At 41.6% G+C, this 27,903-nt stretch overlaps 2 protein-coding genes across 2 annotated transcripts in view; both read right to left on the minus strand.

Annotated features, from left to right (window-relative positions):
- LOC131288070 (uncharacterized) overlaps positions 1-17,324 on the minus strand; it is a 35,603-nt gene extending 18,279 nt beyond the window's left edge. The window contains exons 1-3 of the mRNA XM_058317169.1: positions 17,205-17,324; positions 15,537-15,767; positions 15,276-15,480 (exon numbers count right to left, since the gene is read on the minus strand). Coding sequence (XP_058173152.1) covers positions 15,276-15,480; positions 15,537-15,767; positions 17,205-17,324 — 556 coding nt within the window. The remainder of the gene's footprint in view (positions 1-15,275; positions 15,481-15,536; positions 15,768-17,204) is intronic.
- Positions 17,325-27,127: 9,803 nt separating this feature from the next.
- Positions 27,128-27,680, minus strand: LOC131285689 (uncharacterized). Its single transcript, XM_058314545.1, has 2 exons — positions 27,675-27,680; positions 27,128-27,595 (listed from the first exon to the last, which is right to left on the minus strand). The coding sequence occupies exons 1-2, from the start codon at positions 27,678-27,680 to the stop codon at positions 27,128-27,130; spliced, it is 474 nt and encodes a 157-aa protein (XP_058170528.1).
- Positions 27,681-27,903: the final 223 nt, after the last annotated feature.

Genomic DNA, 27,903 nt, shown 5'->3' on the forward strand with positions numbered 1-27,903 from the left:
AATATTTTTTTCACCTCTTTCTGACGATTCTCGTTTGTACGGGAAAAAAATCAATCCTTCCCGCACTGCCATAATTAGCATTTAGAAGCCATTTGTGTCCGCTGGCAAGTGGTTTATAAACATTCGCTGGCAACAGCAGCAGCAGCAGCACGATGTGTCCATATTCGGCAACGTTGATGCAGTTTGCAAAAATTGCATTCAATTCAAATGCACCTCACGGATGCACCGCGCGAAACGGTCAGTGCGAAGAGTGAGTGAGCGCAGTTCAGTCGTGTGCGTCACATCACCATCGTCGTCGTCGTCGTCGTCGTCGTCGTTGTCGTCATCATCATCATCATTATCATCGCCATCGAGGCAAGAGCATGTCAACTGTCCCGACGGATGGGTGGCTGCCCTGCGCTCGGTAGGAAACTGCGGTGCAACTGCGACACTACGACACTTCGAACTGCAACTGCACAAACTGCGCCGCAATCAGGCATGCAGTTTGCAAATTATCTATTGCAACTCTAATCGTGTGCCCGCCGAATAGTCGGAAAGGAAGGGGAATGGTCCGGGAGATCTGCCGCAGAACCGGAGGGTCACGGTTTCGTCCGGTTTGAACGTCCTGCTTCCCCTCTCCCTCCTTCCTGCGCAGCACACGCAGACATAATCGATCATTTTTCCGGTGCATGATTGAAGTTTTTCAATGCCACTCGCGCGCGGTGTTGTTGCACTGCGTCGGCGGCAGTAGCATGTTTAGGTAATTTGATTCTTTGTTAGAGGGTGGTTAGGCATTTTCACAACATTTTCCAGCCACCGTGGAGTGCCGTTGGCAGTGTCGCCGTTTGAAAGTGACAATTGTAATCGAACCCCGAATTGTACGCAATTAGTAGGTTAATTTGACTTCGACCTTTTTCGACCGAGACCGGAAAAGTGGCAAGGATTCATCTCCATGAACAAGTTATGTAGCGAAAGATGATTCTCTTCAATAATCAAATTTTTGTTTTTTATTTGGAAACTACTATCAAAAAGAAACATGTATAAAAATACGAAATTTAAACAAATTGTTTATGATTCAAGAAGTAAAAACAAACTACTTGAAAAAGGATCATATGTTCATATTAAAAGATCAATAATCAAATTATAAAAGAAAGTTTCGAAAGACAAAATTGTTGGTAAAAAAACATGTTTTATCTTTGTTTTATTCATTATACGTGACCACTTTATATAGTTTTCGCCGAATTCATCGTACCTTTATTTTATCTACACGCCAACACTCTATTACAGTTGACACGCCAAGCAAACTGACCCGTTAGATTAAAAAGTCTAGTAAACATAAACTCAACACGAAAGATAAGTATACTGGAATTCATTTGTGAAGCTCCATCTGTGAAAATCGTAAAAATCAAATGATTTACAGTTGTTGCGTCCAAAATCTTGCAAATGTGTGTTTTGTTTTCCAACTGATTATCTCAAAAAATATTTTACCACAACCTTCTGCCTAAATTTGGTCCGATCTTGTTTTGTTTTAGTTTTTACATTTTTTTATCTTCATTAAATTGATTATCATAGTCAGTAGGTCATTATTCTTCCCACTCATTTTAGTTTTCTCTCGTTTGATTGCGCCTAATGCACTGCCTATTACATTGATTAAACTACAATTTATTAAAACAAGGTAACGTTAAATGCAATCAAATGCATTACACACAGCCATTTAAAGCTAAAAGGAGGGCAGAACGTGTTAATGCCTGCACTGAAGTATGGAAAACTTTGCCACACCTAGCGGCTTAACAACTTCTTAGCCCGCAACCCATAAGTTCGGCGTCCCGCATGTCGCAGCCTCGTTAGTGGCCAGGCACGGATGCAGCAACCCCTCGATTTCGATCCGGAATTGGCCGAGGGGAGCAACTACACGTACACACATTCACACCCCGGACCATGGTTCAACCCTCCGCTGATCGAGTAGCAGTCAATGATAAATACCAGATTATATTATTTTTCTAAAATATTACAAATTGTTTGTACCCGACCCAGATGTGCCAAATCTCGGCTTCGGCTGGTGGTGGTGGTGGTGATGATATGCTATTGGATGGGTGTGCGCTTCATGTCTCCCTTCCCGCCGTCGCATGAGGCGGCCAAAGTTTGGCCTGGCCCCGTCATCGCGAGACAAATGATGGGCACCTCTGGCTTTGCTTTAATGTTTTCTTCAGCATATTTTTTTATGCTTTCGCCTTGCCTTGCTGTCAGAACATTTGTGACGACAGGACCTCGAGGAAGGAAGGAGGATAAGCACGCATAAAGGTAACGTTACAGTTAAAGGAATGAAAGGAAAACAGGGAAAAAAGGAAACACATAACCATGACAGTCCTCCAGATTTGCCACTTTCCGGCCGTACTGCCTTTTTATCCGGTCTTTGTAGGAGAGATTTTTCTCTCTCTTCGCTATTGAAAAGCTGAGAAGTCCCTTTTTCCCCACCCTTTCTCGGCCCAGCCAGCCCGCGTCCATCCAGTGTGTCCTTTATTTGCGGGTTTTCGCTACAAAACGGTAGCGGCAGAAAAGAATGTATAGCGAAGAAAAAAAACAATAGCACAACCAGCCCTTGTTGACTTTTTTATTGCTATCTTGTCTTTCAGTTCCGCCCTCCCCTGGCCACCGTCCTTTCAGGAGATTCCCCTTCTCCTTTTTGACCTCGCACCCTGTAGCCTTGTTGTTGGTTTTAGGGATTACCGACAAATAAATCGCCGAAGCCGAAGCCGTCAGTTCCTGCTGGAGGCAGAAGGGAGTGGGCATCGGGTCGGGTTTGTCAAAAGAATTCCTGCCAACACTCCTCCCGAGTGGCTTCCGTTGCGTGAATGCGCCGTCTTTTCCCGACGCGACAGGCGCTTCGGCCAAAAACCGCCAAAATGGAAATGGGAATTAAAAACGGATAGTAGGACAAGGATCCAGCAGGATCTGATTACGTCCCTCTCGGTAAGCGCGAGCACTTTGAATCATTCACACCTTCGGGTCGATGCTGGTGAATGGGGGCCGTGCCAGCTTTCCCTCGATTTCCTCGAAGACCGTGCGGCTTCATTTTTTCGCTTTTTTGCCGTACCACCTAGTGCCCTTGTTTGGCTGGCTCCGTTCTGGTTGATGGATTCGATAAATTAAAATAATTTTTAAGGTTTGTAGAAGATTATAAAAATGGGTACAAACGAGTCTGTGCCGCACCGAAAGAGCCATCCTGATTGAATTTAAATGCCATGGTAGGGGAAAAGGGAGGAGCTTGGTGGCACATCCGCACGTTTGTTCTAATTATTCAAGGCAGATGTCACACTTACATTGTTCCATTGTGCAAACTCGATCCACCGTTAAGTGGCATTAGCTTGTTGTAGGGCAAAGTTTGGGAATCGTGGTTATTTTATCTATTGTTTTTTTTATCGTGCTGGATTGATAGTTATAATCTGATAGATTTAGCTAGACGTTTTTTGGATAAAAATGTAAATATTATTGGGAAAACTACGCTAGCTCAAATATGTTAACTAATATTGAAATGAAAACATTTACATTTTGCAACTACATTTTTAATAGGAGCGGTAGAAGAAAGTTGTTTTATATATATTTTAAGCAAATAATTTTAAGAATTAGATCAAACGAATTACTTAATTGAATATTTGTGAATAATACCTGAGACAGAGCAAATGTGCTTCATAAAAACAGAACGAAATTGTTAGCTTACGGAAGTTTTTGCAACTCACTTATATTACGCACAAAAATGAGCAAACTAAAGTGTACGTTATTTTTGACCCAATGTAAGATATAATGTAGATTTTCTCCAGCACTTGAGAGTTGAATGGTAAATAAGCAAAACAAGGAAAATATATTTAACAGAATCAAATTTCAGACCAAACGATCTGATCCAATGACGCTTGGACCAAGCGGTCTGAAAATTTAGTCATCAATTGGGCTTGGTATATTGCTTCTGATTTTCAATAAATTGTATCTTTATTATAATAAGCGTCAAGTTACTATTCCATTTTATAGGTATTGTTTGTACTTTACTGTAATGTCCAGTTTAGACCGTATTACACAAGTTTTGGCACCAACCACTAGGCACATATTTCGTCCTAGAAATTTATAAATAAAAGCGCAATAAATCAACCCTCTCTCTCTTGATCCTCGCACTTCGATGTCATCATTGGGTAACTATTTGTCGCGTCCAAAACAACGATCCGAAATTTCGCGCTAGATCAGGTATTGTTTTATGTGTCAAACTTTAAGATGCGTTCTTTGATCAGCACGCAGCTGACAATTCTAAGATTCTTTGACAAATCCTTCTCCTATCATCCCTTTGCATCGTATTCAATTGCAATTACCCAAGGGATGCATCTGTTTACTGGCGACGGCTCGATACAACACACTTTTTGTAGTTCCTTAATCAGTGTGAGCGTAACAGCTTCTTCCAGCAGCTCCCATAAAACGAAACCATCAAGGCATGAAGTTGATTTTCTGTTCCATTTATTGAAGCCGATGAAAGCCAAATAAAACCCAAAAATGTTAAAAAGCGGTAAAGTGTTAATTTTTCAACAGCCTTCGGCTTCAGCCATGCATGCACCCCTTCCCGCCCGTTGGCATGTGGCAGCTCATCACAATCGAGGCTGGGGCGAGCTTGGGCTCGAAAAAACCGCACTTCACACTTTGCTGAAAAGCCGCCCTCCTTGGGAACCGAATCGCGGCGATCGCAGCTTACGGCGGATTGCCGCCCCGGTCTGGCAGTTGAAGTTGATTAAATTTGAAGATTTTAATCAGGCTGAGAATTCTCAGGGAACGGAGAGGAGACAAGCGTGAGGAATAAAGGAAAAAGAAATCTGACACAATTCCATCTGGTTTGTCGTCCGAAGCGGCCTAAAACTCGGTTGGGTTTCGGTGGCACAAACCCGATACTGCCGATTACTGGCTGTCCGCTAGCTGTCATTGGGAGATTAACTACTGTTCTTCGTATTTTTCAACATCCTCATGCGTCCGCAAGTCATCTTTTCGAGATTCGAAGCTGCTTCGATGCTTTGGCACGGTGGGAAGTGATTGTGGTCTCGATAGGTCGCTTGCGATCGCTTTCGTCGGTCCGTTCTCCAGAAGGATTAAATCTCCAACGTGCGTTCCTACCTTGGCTTGCCATAATCGGGTGGAAGCTTCTGTATCGTGTCCACAGACTACAACTCTTTGATCGCCGCATCAAGATTCTCTTCACTAACTTTGTAGAGTAATTAAAATCGTACGCTGGAGCTTAAATCCTCACCATATCTGGGTGGTTTGTTCGCGGTTCAAAATGTGAAACGTAGATTTGTGAAGTGAATATTTCAACCATCACAACTGTAAGACTTGTGAAAAACCAGCAAAAATAATTGATGCCTTCTTAAGTGACTTTGCAACTTTTAAAAACAGGCTGCGGTGTTGATGGTGTACCGAAACCAAAATAAACTTCTAATAAAGTGGTACATTGTGGGCGCAGATAATAAACATTCTGCAAACCGCGTCGCCTTCGTTGCACCGGAATCAATAAAAAACCAACCATTAAGTGCCGTTTAGTGCAACAGAAGAAAGCTTCCGTTGCGCTGTGGACATCTTTCACAGCAACATTGTATGCTTTAAGTCGATGCCCGAGGTTAGGCCGCGTCATTCGGTGTCCATCACCGTCCAAGAGATTGCCTTCCGTTGGGTTGCATTAAAGTTATCATAAAAAATGCAGCACACACAAACGCACACATACGCGCGAACAGGCCCCGGTCAGAAGTTTGCCGACCTGCGTCGAGCTCGAGCAAATCGAGGTTTGAAAGGGTCCGTAAAAGGAAACCATATTCCGGTATCGTAAAAGTAAATAAAAATATTAAAAAGCATCGCTCGCTGGTACTGGTTTCCATTAGGTGGTGACTTCCTCCGGGGGTTGTTCGGTGCTTTGATCAGTTGTTAGGTGGGATCAACGATGATTTGGCACCCGAGCTTCACAGCATCCATGCGCTTAGTTCTAAAAGGCTCTGTTTGTGACGCACCAACAACGCGCTGGATTTGATTGCTGCAGTTGAGCTAACAAGTGGAATGCATTAATCAGACCCTATTGCTAGATACACCATTCCAGGCACTCGTTTCGTAAAAATACATTCAAAGGTGTGACATAAAGATATTAAGCTACGAGAAACGAATAAAATCATCGCACCGAAGCTCACAGATGCAATAAAATGTTGGTAAAAGTAGTGCCGTTATTATTTTTTACACGCAGTTTCTGATAAAATTACCAAAGCTAATTTCCAGAATTTCGTACTCTGATTTAAAAATCATTTTAAGGCAGATATTTCAATGAGGTGATTAAACATTTCAAGATCTAAATTGTCTTTCAAGCCAATTTGGTTTATGGATTTTCCTTTCAGATCTCAATAACATATAACTAATAACATTACTTACTTCTCAATAACTAATAACATTGCTTCTTTTTGATTTCCTAGCTTCAACTTTGGCGAAAGTAGCAAATAAGTTAGCACAAATAACGTTCGAGGGAACATATCTTCTTAAAAACAGGATTGTTAATTGTTTTGACAACATTTGAAATATAAAGGTACACATTTGAAATTCAAATTTTTTTTAAAAGAGTGAAGTAAAAGTAAAAAAACAAAAAGTAATTTTAGAATAAATGGTAATTGTCAAGAAAATTCAACTGTTTTATCATTGAGAAATCGTTAATTTATATTAAAACGCCCAACGACTAAAGGGAAATTGTCGTATACAATTTCTTATTCTTGCTCACGATTCTAGCAAGATGTTCTTAGTATTTATTTTATAAGCTAGTTTAAAAAATGCAAATGCCAGTTTTCAATTTATGTCATTAACCAACAATCATTGCGCGTCCCATCAATTAATCGTGGAACTCGCGCGCAAACCGGTAAACTTTAAAATTTATTCGATTAACGAGCTGTCCTCCCCTCGATTCCCGGTTGCCCCTTTAAGGTTGAGTGGTAGAAAGATCAAGGGAAATCTTCATTTACTAGTGTTTCCTTTGTGTTTGGCACCGGTTCAAGTTCCTCCGAGCGGTCGCCGGCCACTCAGCCGGGAAAATGGAAAAATGCAACCGAAAATAAAAGAGCAATGCCAACGAGCGACCGAATGCATGGTTTTATTATTTATGATGCCATGTTACGTGCTAATTGAAATTGGAAAAGCCACACAAAAGTGAAGTACTGCCTTGTTTGCGGGGACGCTTGTTCAACGTGTGTGTATGTGTGTTTGTTGGCGCGCGGCACTGTGTACGGATGACGGTCCCGTTCGGACGACGGGTGTCAACCCCTTGTAATTTGTCAATTAGGACATTGTTAAAACTCACTCGATACATTGGCGAAATGTGCCGTTGGGCCGCAGCTTCCCACCTACCGGATGAAAGAAAAAGAAACCAGGGGAAAAAGGGAGCATTCGTCGCAAGGTCGAGTAGGACGCTTTCGTTTCATGTGCCGCATAGGGTGACGGTGTGGCAGCAAAAGGATCAAACAAATGAATTGAGCATCATGTCACTTTGGACTGTTACTATTTGTCGATTGTTCTTTATTCGTTTGATTTTCCTTTTTACACACACACACATATATACACACTGCCGCACGTAAGCTCGTGTTGGCACTCATTATGCTCGCACGGCATGCGAATCGTTTGAGGTTACAATTTCAATAAATAACGATGACTTTCAACAAGGACCGCCACCAAACCGGCTGGCCGCAAACACCGCCGTCCCTTGCTTTCTTCCACCGATGATGATGAGGAGGATGATGGGCCCACTTGAAAGCACTGGGAAAAGGGAACCGGGGAAAACGGTAGCCTCCGATTGCAATGGGAGGGTTTGCGGTTGTAGGGTTTGCTGATGGTTCGGTTGACTTTGATTTTACGAGGCCACTTTTCGGGGATGAATGATGAAATGCACATCATGCACAGCACACGCTCCGTAACTGTGCGTCGAATAAGTGCCACAAGAGAGAGAGAAAAAAACAGGACGAAAAAAAAGGCTCAACATGTAAAGACCCACAGGAGTCCACTCTTGGTAACGACTTTCCGTGTGAGGTACCGTTTTCTAAAGCGGAGCAACTTCTCATGAAGTGAATTATGGCTCGAGGGTCCTTCAAAGTTTGCCTCTAATGCTATCAATGGAAAGTTGAATCCTGTCCAAAGGATGTCAATGGGATGTTCCTGGTGCAGCTTCCGGGGCATCACACTAGACCAGATGTCGGATGGAAGGCGCTATCGTAAAAGTGTTCAAGATGGGGTCATAAAATAATTCGTACACTTTTATGTGTACAGTAATTTTGTCAAAGAATTCATTGCAACAGTTAGAAAGTGACCGAATTGATCGTTGACAGTTTACAACATGAGAAAATATGTTCGCTGTTATGTTCATGAGGACAATAGCAAAAGAGAATATTGACTGTTTTCTAATGATTTGTTACAACGTATTAAATTATTATATTAAATGGGTTTCTTTCTCAAAATAGTTGGAAAAATAAAACTTAACTGAAGGTGAAAACAATTTTTATGAGGAATAGATAAAGTTTTAGTTGAGCTAATTTTGCAAAGATTGAAGGTATTGTTCCTTATCGTTTCTATTGCGATCATTAACTTTTGGAATATTGGTAGCAGAACGAATAAAGCTTAAGAAAATGAAATGCTCCCAAACAATTTGAAATGCTTATACATGAATATCGAACAAAAAATTACACATGAGGAACCTGATGCACTTTCACAAAAGAAAAGAATTCTATCAGATCAATGATTTTTAAACGTTCGTTAGGAAAGATTGAATATTGAGAACATTGATCTTGAGTTAGCAGGTATCATTCGCGAAAAAGGACGTAAAGTGTATACCGAAAAAAAAAACATTATAATCTTACTTTTCTACTTGTCGGTGCAGCAATAATGAAATCTTCAAAGACGATTCACTCGAAAATTGAAGGAACTACACTCAAAACCATTTTTTTTCAAGGGGGACAAGGGGTCTCTCCAAAGAGAGTTACTGTGACGGAAAGACGGAATATTATAAGATCGGTGGTCAGCCGTTAGTAATACCGGCGGATGCCAGACTCGAGATTCGATCCCACACCTGCGGGATCCTCGCGCTAGCGCTGGGCCATAGGCACTCAACAATACCGCAGAAGAAATACTTCCAATCGCGCAAGATGTAAGACGTGCAATGCTAATTATTTGTTGTAATTGTGCGGCAAATACATCAGAGAAGAGATATTTAGATTTCGGGAGTATGCAAAAAGAACAGAATTTATATTTCAATAGGTATCGAAAATCTGGAAAAGTTGTTAAAAGATTAGTCAATTACTGATGTTCCTCAAATGAATAGTATTGTCCCCGGCTGGTATTTAGTCTGTTGATAGTTATGAATGTTTTAGCCTGTTTAGTTTTTCTTTTTGACCCAATAATCAAGAGACTAAGCTAGATTGATTCGCTCGATCCATTGACACTAAGCTAGATCATATTATATAGGTACCAAGCAAGATTCGTTCACTATCCTTCGGTCATGATCACGTTAAAAGCCAGCCATGGAGCCAATATTATGTCACAATAACCGAGCTTTTTCGAGCTTCTTACAGTTTTTATAGAGCGAATGAATCTTCCAACCGTTTTATAAAACAGGGCATTATCCATTGCATTAAGTGCTCTAGATTTACATGGAAATCCTGTCTAGAATATCAGCCCGTGTAACCGGGCTTTATACCAACTGGTTAGAAAAATAAACAAGAAAAAACATTAAATTTCGTCACCTAATTGAAATATCGCTATTTAAAAGTGAAAAGTTTGCCAGTGTATCTCAACTACGTTTTTGATTCTATAAAAAAGATTCACGATTATGAGCACCGACGACCATCTCGCGCCTATCGATTGCGAGTGCAAGTGAGTTTATCATAACAAAATTTCATATACTTGTCCGACCAGTCGACGGAAGCAACTTGGCGGCAGCAATTGTTGTTCGGCGCAGAGTTAGTGCACAGCTAGGTTTACGTTTGTTTCGTCCGCTTCTTCCTCTTTAGTTTCGTATGGCAACTGAACAGTAACCGATCGCTTCGCGGATCCCGTTCAACAACGATGGAATGGAATTTCCAGCTGCAACCATATGGTGGCGCAGTTCTCTCTGAGGCATGCGATCTCCGCATGGACCGCGGACAAACGCTGGCAGTGTTTATGTTTACGATCTCCGATCGTCTTTTGCAGTCGGTAAGTGATTGTGTTGCCGTGTCCGTGCGTGCGGGGGCAATGAATCCACTTTGTTTTTGGAGTATGGTATATCCCTCCGAGTTGCCTTTGTGATCTTTCACTGATGTTCTATTCTTCCCCAAAACTCCCATTCGGTGGCGTAATGTAATCCTCCCGAGAAGTGCTTCCTAAACAGACAAAAAAGGCACAAATTCACGTAAGGAGACTTTGCTTATTTTAATTAGCTTCCATAAGCCGCATGTAAGTGCCGCTGTGTGTTGATGTATGAAACTGTTTGGATTTATCTTTCGCTCGCTCTCTTCGAACCTTCAACAGACCCTCGGTGCAACAATATTGTAGCCTTGGAACCGGTCGACATCAAAGTGCGGCGGTTTTTGGCGGTAGCGAGCAAATATTTTCCCAAAATAAATCAGACCTCACCGTATGCAAGGGCAGCTTGGAAAGCATAATATTATCGCAAAGATGAAATGAGTGAAAATAATATCTATCGCTTAAAGCACACCGAAAGGGTTAGGATAATGAGAAAACTAAATGGTCTCGTGCTAAACTGCTTTTAAACGTTTCATGCCTGAGAACAGCGCTAACAAATCATGCTGTTAGAATAACGCTATAGTAACTCATTTCACGTCTCATTTGAACGCACGTTCGGACAACCAATTCACAAACTTAACGGTCCGCATCATATGACCAAAGTGGAGCTGGTTTGAACATTGTCTAACTTGTACCTTACGCCACCCATCGTTACAGTGGCCGAATGTTGCAGAAATAATTTTCTAATTTAATCAGCAGCAAATTGGTAGCCATTAAAACAACTACCAATTACACTTGGGGCCAGATTTGTGCGGAACCGTACAAGGTTGGTGTCGGTTATGCTGCTAATGTCCGCCGGTATGATAATGCGATGGTTTCGTACTCGGGTTCTCGATGGAACGTTGTATTTATTGCGATCATAATCGTATCATCATCACCAAGAGAGATAACGAGCCCAAACTAGGTGATCGAAGAGATGCTGGCTCAAGCGTCTACACACGTCAGGACACAACGACCAGAACCGTCCGGCTGACCAGAAAACCTGCAAATAGGTTGTGGTTGAACGCACCCGTTTTACCGTTCGGCCTAATGTTCCATATCGCAACGACAACTTCGTGACGCACGTGGCAAAACGTGACGAGGAAAGGCAAAATATGTTTGATTGCAGGAAATCACTCGAACGCAGGAGGAAATGTACTCCCACAGGAGCATTCGCACACACACACGACCGTCACTTCGAGTGGCAGAAGAAGTCACTTTGCTTGGGGTTTTTCGGGGGTAATCACGTTACCCTCCAGTGAGTCAGGCTTCTACTCGCGGAACTGGGATGAATTTGTAATTTTGTCAAGTTGCTCCCTCCTCTATTTCCACAACTTTTCTCCTCACTAACTCACGGGAAAACGGTCCCCACGCAACTGATTTTCACACCAATTTGCAGGATATTCCCCCACGCCGTTGGGAAAACGTGTTAAACGGAAAACACGATTGATATTTGCGAAACCCCATCGGTTGAAGGGTAGAAAGAGAAGTGAGGCTCAGGATAGGGAGAGGGCAAAGTGTCGTCAAGTTGTCTGTTTGTTGAATTGAACATTTTATTACTACCGACTGTCGTCGTCGTCGTACTCGTCGTCGGTCGAAGAATTTGGACGGTTTGAAATGAAAATCTCCCCAAACGTTTGATAAAATGAATCGCAAAGGTGAAACGGAAGTTGTGGTTGAAGGAAATAAGTGAGTATTTTCTAGCAAGATTGTATTGGGACGAAGGTGTAAATTTAATTTTTTATCAATTTATGCATTGTGCATTCTCCCTTCACCATCTTCTAAATTAAAAGTATAGAAGTACTTTAAAAAAGTACTTTTAAAAGTACTTATTGTAATCTTGAACAATATCTAAATTAAACTAAGTGTGGAGTATTGATATTTAAAAACTTTATTCAGCACTCTTGCAGTTTGCTTGTTTGGAATCTTTATCGTGTTTTATTTTCTTCTGGGATTACCAATCTGTTTCTTTATCAAACCGTTGCACCAGACAAAACATTCCAAAAATACCAAAATATTGCAATTGTAAATAGGTATTTGTAGGTGTGATAAAACAAAATATATTTATTTTTATGGGAAGAGCTGATCAGGTGTTTAAGGTGTTTAAGAGTCAAAATTTAACATTGATTAATGTGAGTGAAAAATTAGGTAAAATTACCAACAATTTGCCCGATGCAAGTTCCTTAAATGTTCCGAGTTTAACAAATGTTCCTTATTGCGTCCTGGTATTTCCTTGAACCTTGAGCGGGTTGGAAAAGCGAGCTGTTTGGAATCACATAACTCACCTAATGGATTTTTAAGATTTTCCACACACCCGGCCACCGCTAGCATGCGGTTGGCTGGGAGGGAAAACACAGCGGGGCTAAAAGGAATTTGTCCGCAGCTCGTGCGGTATTTGGATGGAAAATTTATCGGCCCCAGGCTCATTTGTGGTCTCGCGGAACCATTTTCCCCGGGTCGACGTTGGATGGGTAATGAGGTAGAAAGAAGGAAAGAAACAAGGAAATGAAAGAAATGATGCCAAAGGTCCATCTCTTACAATCCCGCCAGAAGAATTCAGTTCCGACAGCCGGTCGGCGGAGTGGCACGGGGAGTCATAATTCAACCCGTTAAACGATCATTACGGATGTTTAAGACATCCGAATCTTGACTGGCAGGGAAACGGGTAAACCATAAAATTCACCCGAATAGATCACTCGTCGATAATTTAATTGTTCCGCCGAAGACAAATGGTACCATACGGCAGGAAAAACTCGTGCGCTCCGTCGTGTGAGCCGTGTCCATGGATCCGAAACGATTAACATTTCCACTCCGACCGAGGGAAGCTGGGCCACTTCTCAGAGTATTTTGTTTACACGTCAACTTTGTCTTCTTTGTGCAACCGCCACCCACCCAACATTAGCGTTTTCCACGAAGAGCCAACGATAGGAAAATGCTCGCTGACGAGATGACGAGGCGCGTGTGTGCTTGATTTTCCATAACCTCGAACAAGTTTCCTTTTTTTCCGTTCTCAAACAGTCCTAAAAATAAACTTATGCAAGACGATGGAAAGACAATACGGGAAAAGTCCCTTTGTTGAAACGTTTAATGGCAATCTTTTGCTTCGGTGTACATCCTTCTTACAACAAAACGTTACAAGTGGAAAAAAGCAGAAATAGAGCAAAAGGTCCCGGAAATTCCTCAACAGTGCACACTCAGATGGTTTACGTATTTGTGTATATGTTTGTGGTGGAAATTCTTAGGAAAATTCTTCTCCTCCCCGTGCTTTACAAGTATCCATTACGAACCGTGTCATGAGGCGATGAAAAGGTTATTATGAGGTATTGTTTTTCCGAAGCGAATCAAAACAAACAAAACCCCGAGGCCACTGGAGTTAAGTGGCTTAGTTTGAGGTGAAGGGTAAGGTTTGTTGAGGCGAATGAAATGTGAAGTGAAAATTAGTCAAACCTATTAGTGAAGCATGTTCGTAAGGTTTTCCGGGAGACGTTGAAGGAAAGCTGAGTGAAGGTTGGAAACAAGATGTTAAATTGATGTTTGGGTTGATTTGTTCTTGCTGGAGACTTTGGTCAATAGTGTAACTTAGACACCCCAGCTGTTTTCATATTTTCCGTGAGCAAAATATCGTAAAATTCAATTGAGTATTTCTTTTAAACCATATTAATCATTTGATTTCTAAACGTAGTTCGAAAACTGATATTCTAACAATATTTCCAAGATGGATATTCTCTAGCTTGCAACTATTGAAATTTTCTTCTCTATGTGCAGGGTTTTCAACCAAACTTCCAACCAAGTTTAAGTAGTATAAAGATCTACTGAAAGAAGATAAAACAAAACCAAAATCTATTCTTGTTACACTGAAGAAGTTTGCAGATATCGAACACAAAAAAAAATTTGGTTCTTCTGAATCAAAAAAACCACACGACTAAAAATTACGTAAAAGTGTTTTGATTTTATCCTTGTCCTGTTTTCATCAGTAGCTTTTTTATACAAATTATTTTCCTATCTGCACATCCATATTTGTCTGTATTACTACTGATTAAAAAATAAAGCTATCTGGCTGTTACCATCTTTTACAACTGATCCTCTCCAGAAAATTTGCGCTAACCTTTCCTTGAAGTTTTTCATCATGCTTAGTACAAGGAATTTATATTTTTGTTTAGCAATTTCATCCCGAAAATTTAATTTTTATTTTTTTTGAAATTCTCTTATTTGAAAATTTCACTTGATAAATCTTGTTTACAATAAATAGTTGCTTCGCCAAATAGAATATAATTGATCTGTGCATAGTTCAAATGACTGTACCTGAAGTTTTGGTTTTATAAGCTGAAGAAATTGATCGTAAATGAAAAACTTTCCAGTGCAAGAATTTCGCATTGAAGATATTATTCAAATCGAACCTTCCCTTTGAAGTGGTATCCTATAGCCCGCAGGCAGCACTGATTGTTTAACAGCTTTACGACGGAAAAACATTATCACCCTCAAGCCCTTCCCGACTTTCCGCTCGTAAATAAACCCGAAAGGACTTAGCACTTCCTCTTGCACGAACTCCGGCCGCTAAGTGCCGCTCGTAATTTGAGTTTAGGAGAATAATAACCTACGGAACGCTGGTTGCCCCCTTTGACTGGGCATTGCGGTGCCGCTAAGACGTTGGTGTAGGCAGCGGAAAGAAAAGATCGGGTTACGCATTTCCGCGTCCTGTGCGGTGGCGTTGAGGCTTCCAGCGCCCAACGAACACACCGGACAATGCAACAAAGGGACGTTTGGGATGAGAAATGTGCTAACCGATGGCCGCTGAAAGCTGGCACGCTTCGGCAATGATAATAAAAATTAATTTTCACGTCAAACCGGGCTTAGTGGGTGTTTTCTTGTTTCGGCGCTTCTTTGCCGCCGGGTTGCTTAAGCGATCCGACCCTACTTCCGGGACCTCCAGAACCTGGCTCTTCTGGAGGCTTTGGAAAAAGTGTGCTGAAAAAGCGAAGGAAAAGCAACGTTTTACTCACGTCGGAATCCGGGCGTTTCCGGGCTGCGCTCGGGGCTGCAGATACGGTCGCGGTCGCGGTCGCCTTCCTCGCTCGTCTGGCCCTCGAGCGACTCGTCCTTGGCGGGCGGGGACAGCGAGGTACAGGCCGGACTGGACGAGTCCGTCCGGAAGGATTCGGAACCCGACCCGGACGACCCGAACAGAAGTCCCTTCGAGAAAATGTTCTATGATCATTGAGGCGCACGGTTGCGTAAGGTTGGAGGATTCCGCGGGAACTTACTTGATCGATGCCGAAGCCCAAACACTTCGGTGGGGCGAAGGCCGAAGGCAGGGGCAGGTTGGACGGGAACGGCTTCACAAATGCCCCGCCGCCACCGAATGGGCTACTACCGCTGGCGGTCGAGACGGCCGGATTGAGAGGATGCAGGAAGTGTGGCTGGAAGCCGTGCAGGAGGTGGGCACCGTAGCCGCTCATGAGTGAGAGGTGGTGCAATTCCTTGGCGTCGGGAAGCTGCAAATATTGAATTTGTTTCATTATTTAAACTGTTTATCTTTCTTCATTAGCATTCTCAATATTGTTTGATTAATGCATAACAAATGATATTTTAAGGGTATTTATGCCTTTAAATTATATTACTAGCTATACATTTTGCATTTTTTGCAGCCGTACATTGCAATATTTCTGCGATTTTTTAAATAAATACATTTCTTTGGATTCTTCAGTTTTTATGTTTATGAATAAAATAAAATTGACATCTTTGATAAAAATTTGTAGTATCCCAAACCGATTTATTTTGCTTTTAAGGTAAAAGAACATCTGATCTGAGAAAATATACCTGGTGTAGAAAACCAAACATTTTAAAACATTTTGTTGTACTATTTTTATAAAATATTTTTTATGTATTCAAGATGGAAATACTAATTAATACGAAATTCAACATTGCACATCATAATAACTTTTTTTTCAAATTGCAAGTATTTGGATTTTTTTTTTTTGAACTGCATTGACTGAAAGATGTCTTTGATCAAAATAGAAAAATAGTAATTTAATTATCGCATGTTTAAAGAACTTAGACAGGCTTTATAAGCTACTGTGTCAGCATTACCTTTGTTTATTTTATTAGTAACAGGAAAAGGTGTAACTTATAAACCATTTATTTTGAACTAGAGATTTATTCGTTGCAAAGTAGCTTTTACTAAGCCTATTCAATTTTGTTGAAGTTTCAGGTAGTAACGTTCTCTATTGCAAGGCACGTCAATGCAATGGTAATTGTTAATGAAATAATAATGATCTTAAAACATACAATAACTGATCTTATGTAAACGGTGCTTTCAGAAACAACTCATCATGCCTTTAGAAGTATAAAAGGACGCACCTTCGTGCCTAGTTTTTTCTGGTGAACAAGAGCTAGATCCAGACTATTTTTCGTGTTCTAATTAGTGCTAGTTCGTTATAGTTCTTCTTCGTAGGTTTCCTAGTACATTTACCAGTACTCTTCGAGAATTCACATAAGAAATAGGCAAGAATTTGTTACTCAACGGCAAAAAAGTAACGTTATAGGCTATTATAAATGTTGTGTTAACTAATAGCAAAGTTTAGGAACTAGAAAAAAATATGTATTTTGGCAAATCAGTCCACCAACAACATGATGAAATGCGTTGAATCCAACCAGCATTAAAAAGACCATTGTATGTAAAACTAACAGTAATTAAAATACCACAGAAAAATCGCAGTAATAGTAAAATTAAAGTAGCTACACTACAAATCTGCTACTCTTAGCAAAAACTTCAAGACTTCAAGAAAAAAGAACACTTGCAAAGGGTTGAGAAGCTAGCAACGGGAACACCATAACGGAATTCACTGTCAAATGTTAGACATTTTAGATCCAAGTGTCCCTTTCTTATTTATCAGTTAGTGTCCCACGAATTCAAAAAGTGTAAAACCTACCTGAGAGTGAAATGGTCGCTGTATTCTCAGTGCGTCGCTTAATCCATTCGTGGCTTGCGAGAAAACTACCAGCGCTGGCGAGGACATGTGTGCGGATCCATAACTTGGATTATCCATCATATGGGTGCGTTGAGATGCTGGTCCGTGCTGTACCGCCTGTGGTCATTTATTAACTGCTGGGCAATGTGTAAGTTACAGTTTGAACTGGTCGTAAAACACGGATATTTTCTTTCGTTTTTCTTCGATCCCCGGTAGCTTCTAATCTGCGTTTTCCTATCACACTTCGTCTCAAGGGTTGTTTGATATGGCACACTTGAATCTATTCCACTGACACCTCGATACAAACACGCTCACTCAGATTGACAATCGCACAACTGGGATTTTTCGGATTTGGTTCACTTGTTTTCCAGCTGCTTGAAGCTCGATTCGAACTGCTCATTGCGAAGCGAAAATATACGAAGCTCTTCCTCGGATCGTTTAAGCGGAGTTAACGGCAAAGCGTAATAATTCGTACTAACACACCGTCGTCGGTTGCTTTGTCGCACCCACAGTATTGACGTTTGACTTCGTTTCCCATCGAGACGCAACGGAGCTAATTAAATTGCAAACGGCAACAGATCACTCCTCCGCACTGGAAACAGGGACACTCGTGGCACACGGTATATCGACACACACACACACACTCACGCGCGCATACACACACAAGATTACACGTACGCGAAAAGAGGAAAGGAAAATCACTTACACCGCGCCGCGGAATCCCGTGAGTTGTTAGCGAAGCGAGAACGAACGCGCAGCAATCACGTCCTGTCACAGCTGATACCTGAATAGTACTGAAGATCGCGCTCTGGCTCGTCCTCGAAATTGTCCCGTGGACGCTAAACGGTACGTCCAATGTGCGCAGGTTTCACCGACCCCCACCACCACTCGCGCATAATACACGCAGCAGCGACGCAGCATACCACGCCCTATGCAATAAGATGGCGAACCAGGATCAAACACACGCTGATTGGCCAGCAGCAACGGTAATAACCGATTGAGAACGGGTCGACGCTTTGAATGTCGCCGAACCGGTAGCTCAAGGACATCGAACCACGCGTGTGCCGCGTGTTGCCGCAAGTGCCGTCTCCTTCTCACGCAAGTGAGTGAAACTGGTGTCGGCTCGCTCACGCCATAAAATGAACTGTGTGTGCTACTAAATATGAACTCGTACTCCGCGAAACGGTAAGCTATCCGTGTTAAAAACTCGAACCCATACTGCGTACTACTACCACCAGCCAGACTACTACCACGCGAGTTCCATTGAGAAAAGACATAATATTTTTTACACTTCTTCTGCCGTTTGCTCGTTCACTCTCTATCTCACTCTGTCTCGCCCTAAACCCCGCGTGCGCCATCTTTCACCGAAAGGTAGACTGTGGTGCACGATGCCGTGTGCTCGTTTTCACGGCCGCTTTTCAGCACCACTTACTCACTTAGCGCACTCGGCAGGAGTTTTTCTCTATCCACTTTTATGTACATCGCGCTATACAACGTAGTGTTCGGGTTTTTTTCTTATTCCGATGTTTCAACTCCGAGAGTGGCTGTTTTTGTGTCCATTCTTGTTCTTGTTGTTCACTTTAGGGGATATTCCAAGCGTTGGCGGACGAAGTCTGGCTGGTACATACTGACAAACTTCACCAGGGAGGACTAGTTGTGTGTGTGTGTGTGTATGAACGCTTAAGGGAGTGGATGACGAGTGGAGGTTCGTTTCTGATGCCTTTTTTGTGTGTGTTTTCCCCTCTACCACCGTTCCAGGAGCTACTTCCCTTTTAGGACACCGGGAGAAGTATGTGAATTATTTTCTATTCTACTTGTACTCGGCCAGTTGGAAGTCCCTCGCGCTCGTGAGGAATGAGAAGTTGGACCCGGAAAGGAAAAAGGGAGAGTGTAGAAGACACTTTAGGAAAACTGCCGAACGGAAATACTCCACTCGATAGATACACCTCACTCGGTGCTTTTCCGGCCCTCGGGCGGGAGGGAGGAATTGCTGGAGGTCCTAGCGGAGAGAAAGTAGAAGGTTCATTGGAGAAGTCAAATGCCCACCGTTTCCTACCTACACACTCTTGTTCTCACCCATGTGCTCAGCCCTTAGCGTTTTTCCGGGAAAAGTCGTTCCATTCCGGGTGCGATAACGAAGGCGAGTTTTTCTTCTAGCTCGTTTTTATGGCGACCCGTGGACGGAACGATAAGAGTTACATAAAGTTTCCAATTGGGTTTCGGCATGGCAACCGTTTTCCCGAACCCGGCGTCTTCTTTTCCATGCCTTATTGTAGAGGTCGTTTCGTTTTGGTCGAAGCCATTCCGTCTTGAGGGAAGCCATTTTCCGTGGGGCTTCATTTTGGGGACATTTGTGAAATGTGCGAATGTGTGCGACGATGCCTTCTATGATCACCATCAAAGATGGTATTTTTTGTTGGAAATCATTTCTTTCCTTTTTCATATCCGAGGCTTTGCTTAGGTCGGTTTAATAACAGCGCATACTTACTGATTCTCGCACCGATGACAGGCTTCCTGCACGATCGGAGGTTTATTGGAGCGTCGGTGACTAAATTGGCGCCATTCGAGGAGGGACGAAAAGTGTTCCACCTTTACGGGTGATGATGATCGCATGTTCTCGTCCGGTGCTGCCTGGGGGTATATTTTTAGGTTGGCGTTTCAAATGAAGTCGTTTCCATTCTCCATCCAAAATGGTGGAAAGAATGTTTCGGCCAAAATTGGATCACCCGGAGCGGATGCCATTCGTACCGGCGCATAAATCTTATTTGCCAACGATGAATGCCAGCCATGAATTTACGCCATATTGAATTTTAGGAGTTCAAAATTGAATCACGACCGGTTTATTTCACACGTAGAGTATGCGATGTACAGGCTATTATAGTTACTGTTCGTAGATTAAAAATAAAAGGCTATAAATAAATATGTTAAAAACTTTAGAAAAAGTTAATCACTGTTCTACATTCATTCATCAAACCTTTTTGGAATATTATACTGCTTTAATTTGAAATAACTTGTGCACTTCCTGTATGCACGCTGAAAAGGGTTCGATAGAGTAAACTTTGAGTAATTCAAGATATTGCGAGTAGACTATAGGTAGCACAGCAAATTGCTTTTAAGATTTTTCATATGAAGTTTATAGACAAATTATTTCAACACAATTTTAAATTATTAAGTCATTTTGATAGCGCACTTATTTTAAACTCGACAAATTATTTTAAGCTCGAACAAATATTAAATTAATTTTTATAAATACTGTCAACCAAAATAACAACAAGAAAATGTAAGCAAACCAAACTAGCAGTAGAATGATACAGTTTTGTAGAAAATATTCGACAAATGTAAGATTTTACTTTCGTTGTTTTCAATTTCTTTTGATGACCTGATTTCTTACCTCAGGTCGCTACCGCTTATATTCAAAGTTATAATACTACAGTAACAGTTTTATCCAATAGATTTATGAACGTAAGCTCCTGCTTCGCCGGTTGGTTGTTTTATCTTGAAAGAAACATTCCCCGCGAAGAGTAATAAAGCTGTACCAAAGTCAAAATACTGATTCGACGATGGGCCGGTGAGTTGTATAATCACTTATCGCTTAGTAGTTGGCGGCCGGGAATGTTGTTGTTCGCTTCACGTCAAGATACAACAGTCGAACTTCCCGTCGGCCAGCGAAAGTATCAAGCCACTGCCCGCGAAGATGGCACACACACAGATACTCGTTTGCTGATCAGAGGGCTAATAAATTTGCGGCCACTTCATGAAAAGTGATTAAACCACTTTTCGTGCCGTGTTTCGGGAAAAAGCAAGCGAGGCAAGTCTATGTCAATGTTTAAAAATTAACCTCTTCCCATTAGCCGACAGGAAAATCGATGATTGTGCCTTTCTCGAGCAACTGGGACACATTCCTTTCCGTCCTCTACTTGCCAACTCCACGTCATCGGGGGGCGAAGTGCGTTTGTTTTATTATCGCTGGTCTTTTTCCTTCGGTTGTCCTAGTAGCAAGGAGCGAAGCAGACGAGCGGATCGCTATAAACTAGCTCTAAAGGATGTGTGTAAATGTGATTTATTGCTCACACATGCTTCTTGGACATAACGACGGTTGGACGTGGGATGAGCAGGAGAAACGCCCATCTACTACCCCGATTACTTCGGCTTTCGAATTAAAAGGGTGTCGACAGAGCGTCGGCTGCGGGGTGTTTGTTGAACAGATAAGATTTTCTTCTTGGCAGACTTCCGAGTGCAGTTCACTTCACCAAAGCCCCACTTGTGTCTTGAGGGAAAAGTTAGGCCCAGTGTCGTCAGTCTTTGGTTAATTGTTGCAATTAGAAGTTTTCTCTATCAGATTTTCGAACACTCCGTACTAACGGAGACTGGGAGATTAGGAGCCGCTTGAGAGGAGAATTTATCGACACGAGCAAACGCGCACAAAAATACAGTCCTTGGGACGGAAAGGAGTCACCTTGGCACGGCTCAGCGTCAGCTGCTCATCTTGATCGTGATATGGTCGTTTTATTATGTGTCCCACACCTCGGTAAAGAGATTAGGATGATTAATTTGCCAAACCGGAAGAATTTAGAGCCCCAGTGCCAAGACACGTTATGTTGGAAGTTGTCTCTAGTAAATAGATGGACATCTTACGATAATCTTGAAATGTTGTTAAATCGTGTAAAGAACGAGCTACCGCTCTCGAACTGACGCACATGTTTCCATCAAAACGAATTTGTCATTGTGTTGGAGGAGTGTTACGAGAAATGAAGAACAAATAACAAAACAACCACAAAGGGAAATAAAAAGCCATTATCTACTGTATTATCTTGGTCTAGCGTTACTATTTCTTTGCACAATAAAATGTGTTGCTAAATTTGATAGATAATCAAGCATAGAACAATTGCAGACGAATTGTAATAAACTTGTACCAAAATAATTTTTTTGCGAAAATGTAAAATAGAACAAATAATTTGGAGCAAATCATGCTAAAAAGCAAATTTGATAGATGATGAATCTTTTGGACAGTTTGTTACAAACTTGTTCCCACTTTATGTGAGCTGAGCTTTCGTGAGGCCAATGAGTCATTATTTAACGATTCTGGGTACAAATAATTGAATTAATAACTGGTGTTTCGATTCACAGTGACACCGAAACAGATTTACGATCATTTTTATTTGAAATTATTGTGATATGTGAAAATTATTTATCATATAGCAAAACAGTGACGAAAATTGGCTCGTGCGACTTATGAAAACAAAAACATCTTAGAAAATCTATTTTTTTGAAAAATAATCATTGAAACGAAACTAGACATCAAAAGAATTGTAAAAACTATATGATAAACTTTAAAAGAAAGTAGTACTTGTAAAAAGTTTGGTCAATTAATTACGAACAAAATCCTCAAGAGTTAAAAGAAGTAGAGATGAAATAGTAAAAAAATAGAAGTAAAATTTTCACCGAGCACTTTTACTTATGGAACATCAACAAGGTACAGACCAGCAAACAAAGTTCAAGTTTTGTTTTGGACAGTACTATGAATAGCTCAATGTCCATCAGCGTCTTTTACAATTTTTGTTCTTTTTCTCTTGTTGCAATGTTAGTACCGGCGGAACGGCGGTACATTGTCGCTAATTAAATACACACACGCAGCACCGCAGTTGAAAGTGGTGAACTAGTCGTCGCTGTTCGCCATCGATAGTATCGGTAAGTGCGTCGACGCCATTACAGTCCAAAAAGTTTCCACGACGAGAAAACTCGCCGCGACCGGTTGTCTTTTTGGGTTGCTTGTGAAGCGTTGCTTCCGTTTATGTACAATCCCGGTACGAGTGCGGCTCGAAGTAGAAAAAATAAAAACGGATCGAAAACATGTAACCAGAACCCAACCAGGGCCAAGCTAGTTCAGCAGCAGCACCAGTGCCAGCCAGCTCTTTGAGTAGAGCTAATAATATCCACGTAGTGGCACGGGATTCCAAGAGTGTCCAGGGGTGGTTCAGAGCGGGGGGAGATCGGAGCTTGGGATCGTTACCTTTTATGGGTTTCTCGTACGCTGCTACTCGCCGAGAGCACCCGTCTCTTCACGGCGTGCAGGGAAAAAGAGGCGGAAAAGTTTCCACCGAAAACAGCTGCCATAGAAACCGTGCAAACCACTCCCTGTTCGGGGCCAGGAATGCGACGGACGGGTCCAAAAGCGGCAAACGGCCACCTTTTGCTGGTGTACCCGGACTCGCTTACAGGCTATGTATTTTACTCAGCTACTAGTGTGCTGACGGTCTTCGGAATGAGGGTTTTTTTCCATTTTCTGTTCCAATAAAAGGTGCTTCTACTCAACGGTCCGATGTAAAAGTATATTTTCTTTCCTTTGAAGATAAATGGGTATTATCTTTCCTTGTTTGAAAGCAGTTTGTAAAACGCTTTGACTTCTTACTATGGTGAACGAAATAATTGACATTGTTCAGAAAAAAGGTGTGTTAGCTTATTTTCTTAAAGGTTGGTAACTCTAATTGAGAAAGGCTCTTTGAAATTTACTAGCATCACGTTAAAATAAAATGTTATCATTAATCTATTTTTGAAACTTTACCTTATAATAATTGGGTAGTTTGCTGTTGATTAAAAAGAATTTTATTTATTTCCTAAGTAGCACACTTTTCTTAACAAATAAATGTTAAGTCTCAGGTTCGCCTTCCACATAAGAATTAATAAGTTTCAGAGAATCTTTTAAAAAAATATAAAAATTAAAAAGGAGTGTAAAATAACTTTGCTATAACTTTTGTTCAGAATTCAAACAATCTAGAGGTTGTCTTAGCAAAATATTTCAATATCAAACATATTTAAAAAATATTTACAATTAAATTGGACCACTATGAGTTTTATCAATATAGACGATTTTCTTCTTTATTTACAATGAAATCAGTAACTCGTGATGTTCTTTGTTAAGAAACATGATTCTGTTGGAATTCCAGCGAGTGTGATCGAAGTTTTTTTCGACGTTCGGCAAGCTTTGAACTGCAAACGATAAACAAATAGAACAACCGAAGCAGAAATAGTCAAAGGAACAATTCTCATATACGTTGGTGGCTTCTGTTACGCTGCCAGCAGCAAGCATATAATGTGCTTTGATCGTACTCCAGCTAGGGACTTGCCTTCGATTCGGATGAGGTGTTCGTTCGCTTCACAGTTTCTTCACATTGGTTCATTTCGGTCTACGACTCCGATGACTTCGTCCAGATCGACTTGGTTACGGGACGGTGGTGTTACTGCCACTGTTGTTACTACTAAGGTAACTACTGCTGCCCTGTCTGCTACCCTTTTGCGTATCCGTTCGTTTTCTCAGTAGCTTGTGGCTTATGTATCGGCGAAAGTCGTCGTTTCGATTCCATGCCCGAACGTGGCATCTGTTGCCCTTGGTGTTCCTCCCTCCCCCCCATTCCCGGTGGGTGTACATCTATATAAGTTCACATGGAGGCACACACAGGCATGGGAAAAAATAGCCAACATAAAGAACGACTAGCGAGGGATGCGGTTAGACACGGCCATGGTGGAAAACAAAGGTTCAACGGAGAGAGTTGCTTCCGATTCCGTTCCGATATCGATACTGTCGGAAAATTTATTGCTACCCAAACACATACACACACACTACTCGTCCACCATGCCGGCGAAAACTAAAGTTCAGGTAGAGTCATCCCCTCGCCCAGAACGGGGAGCTTTGATCACTGTTTCGCGCACATGGAGTACCGTTTCGTATCGGGAAGTTGAGTTTCGTCGAGTTAGTGTCGTCGGAAAACAAGCAAATAATTTAGTATTTGTCATCGTCTACCGTCCCACGGTGTCGGTGCTGGTTTGGAGCCTTTTGTGGTGCCAACATATTGTGTCAGATTGGAAGCGAAAATAATCGCAATTTTCAAAATTGCTAAATTCAACTTATTGAAATGGTTTTGTTGATAAAATTAAATAAATAATTTTAGAAAGATGCTTTCCCCGTGTCCTTTCTTCAAGATGGAATATTGAACTTAATTTCAGTATTAGAATAAGTCTATATGTGTCGATTACATGTTAGTTTCCCTGCAGCTTAATTTCTAGTTGTTGGTATTAAGTCCGAAGAATGGTTGACATGTATTCTTTATGCATAACTAATAAAATGTAATTTGTTACAAATAAATAAATTATTACTGTTTTTTAGTCTAATATTTTACTTCATTTATTTTGTTTGTCATCTCAACCAGTTTTTAGTTTCTTGAGCCCTGTGTTTCCTTGACGAGTACAATGAATCTGATTACCATAGTCGAACTCGCCCACTTGCTTTAAAATTAATAAATATCATGCGCACAACGTTCCTACAAATCAGTTTTACTTCACGAGATGCATTCCGAGGGTTAATAGATATGCGTTTATAGCAAATATACATTTTATTGCGCACGGATGCCGAGCGGCAGATCTGCCGGTGCGAAACCGTTGGTGCGAACTGACTGATTTGACTTTTAAATGCGGCCAATTATCGCGCTCGCGTTCCGCCGGTCCGAGCTGGCGGTCACAAACGGTGTTGACGGTTTGCGTTTAACGCTTGACTGACCGAACATTGTTTTGCGGGCGTCGTTTTACGTCGGCCGCACGGTGGCCACGTCCACCCCGACGGCATCGATACCGGCCGACACCTTATCCCCGATCGCGGGCGATGGGAGTTTGCGGACATAATCGCAGGCAAATTCGTTTGTTCGTTAGCGGAAAACAATCCGCAAACAAATGATTTGAATATTTGGCGTTGTGTGTCTTCTTCTAATAAATATTTATCGCATTTCCGTGGGTAAATATTGCCCGGTCTCGGCACTGCTGGTCAGTCCGCCTGTCGGAACTTCTTGCCGGTGCACAAGACGATGGGCAGGCCACCCGCGCGACGATTCCGAACACGGGCCACGGACGGGTGGTTCAGCTTGCGAATCACGGTGACAGCGGGAATGTTTCGTGCTTTGTATGTGCCGCGAAGGCGACCGTCCAAAGCCGTCGGCTTTCTTACGCCAACCGGGAATGCCGGAAGGAATGGCCGAAGTGACTGTTTGTTTTGTTGATTCAATATTAAACCGAAGAGGGTGGCATTTGTTTGGCATTCGGATTCAGGGGACCGGCGGAAGGATTATTTCATAAAGCTATACAGAATAACTTGTAGCAATGAAACGAAGCTAACAGTAAATTGGTCTATTTTCGCTTTATAGGTTGAAATGAGAGAACACCCTAAAACAAAGGACAAAATGAGTGGATCATAAAAAGTTCAACTGTAAAAATTATGGAAGCAGGAAAAATATCATACACAAAAGAAATAACATTCGCAAAAGATATCAAGAGCTTTTATGCAGGACATAAATCAATATTTGTTGCCTGACCAAAAAACTACATTTAAAATGTGATTTGGTGAAGTTCTAATAACACACGTTCAAACATTTGTAAAATTTATTATTTGTTTTTATAGTTTGTTGGCGAGAAATTGTTTATGAATTGATCGAATGATGATGCAAGTGATAAGCATATTTACTTGCAAACGTTGTGTTTCTTCAGTTTTAAACATTTCTCTTTCTTCTTAAGATTATATTCACTTCATAAGAGAAACTACTCATTTTAGGATAATTTACCTTATAGATAAAAGTATGAGATATTAAAATGAAAAGGTGACATTTGGTAGCACGTATCGATGGATTTATTAAACATGTTTTTTTTAAATGCTTATAAACTTCATGCTTATAAACTGCTAGGATGTTTCATATTCGTCAAATAAAAGAGTCTTACTATCGTTTGTTTATGTTTTTCCATGGTAGTTTATTTGTGATTTTGATTTTAAAATAAATATTAGTTTTGAAGATTTATGAGCAACATTGAATGCGATCACCCGGTAAAAATAAAATCAACAATTTTCTTTAACGATGTTTAGACTCTTTCTTCGTGATGTACAATTTTATCGGGATGTGCTTCTCCACGATAATCGGTTTTTCAATGTACACCGGGTACGGCTTTTCCACGTGTACGACGAATGGCTCCGGAACATGGACGATTTTCGTGTGCAGCTTGCGCTCCATGCTGCTGCTGCTGTTCGTGACCCGGGTCGTTTCGTTTTCCCTAGTGGCTGACACCTTCTTCACCTTTTTCCGGCGCATTTCACTCAGGCGCAGCTTGGCCGCATTGCTATCGGCTGGGTCAGGCTGTGGGTCGATCTGCATGGGCCGTTTTTCCTCAACTTCTGGCTTCCCCACGACACTTGGCTCTTGCTCGTCGATGTCGGGCCGTTCAACGAGCCGGGGAAATGTGATGTCTCTCCGGGGGCTTGGTTTGAGCCTGAGTCGCGCTGCACTTATCACTATCAACATAGATAACACGAGCAGCTCGAGCTGAAATGGATATGGGGTTTTATTTGCCTTGTTACATGCTGGAAACGGCTTCGACATCGACATGATATTGAAAACTTACCTTCATCGTTGCAGCGGCCTTCGTGTCTTCGAACAAATCGTACCGAAATGCAATGAGTGTGGATCGGGCCGACGTTTAGGTATTTATAATGAAATGAGCAACATCCCGGATTGTAGGAGGGATAGGAAAAGTAATTATGGTGCCGACATCGAAATTGAATTTGGTTCGAGATCAGGTGAACCGAAACACACCATTGCATAAAACACCAGATAAAAATAAAACGAACTGC

The sequence above is a fragment of the Anopheles ziemanni genome, chromosome 3, assembly GCF_943734765.1.
Source record: "Anopheles ziemanni chromosome 3, idAnoZiCoDA_A2_x.2, whole genome shotgun sequence".
NCBI lineage: Eukaryota > Metazoa > Arthropoda > Insecta > Diptera > Culicidae > Anopheles > Anopheles ziemanni.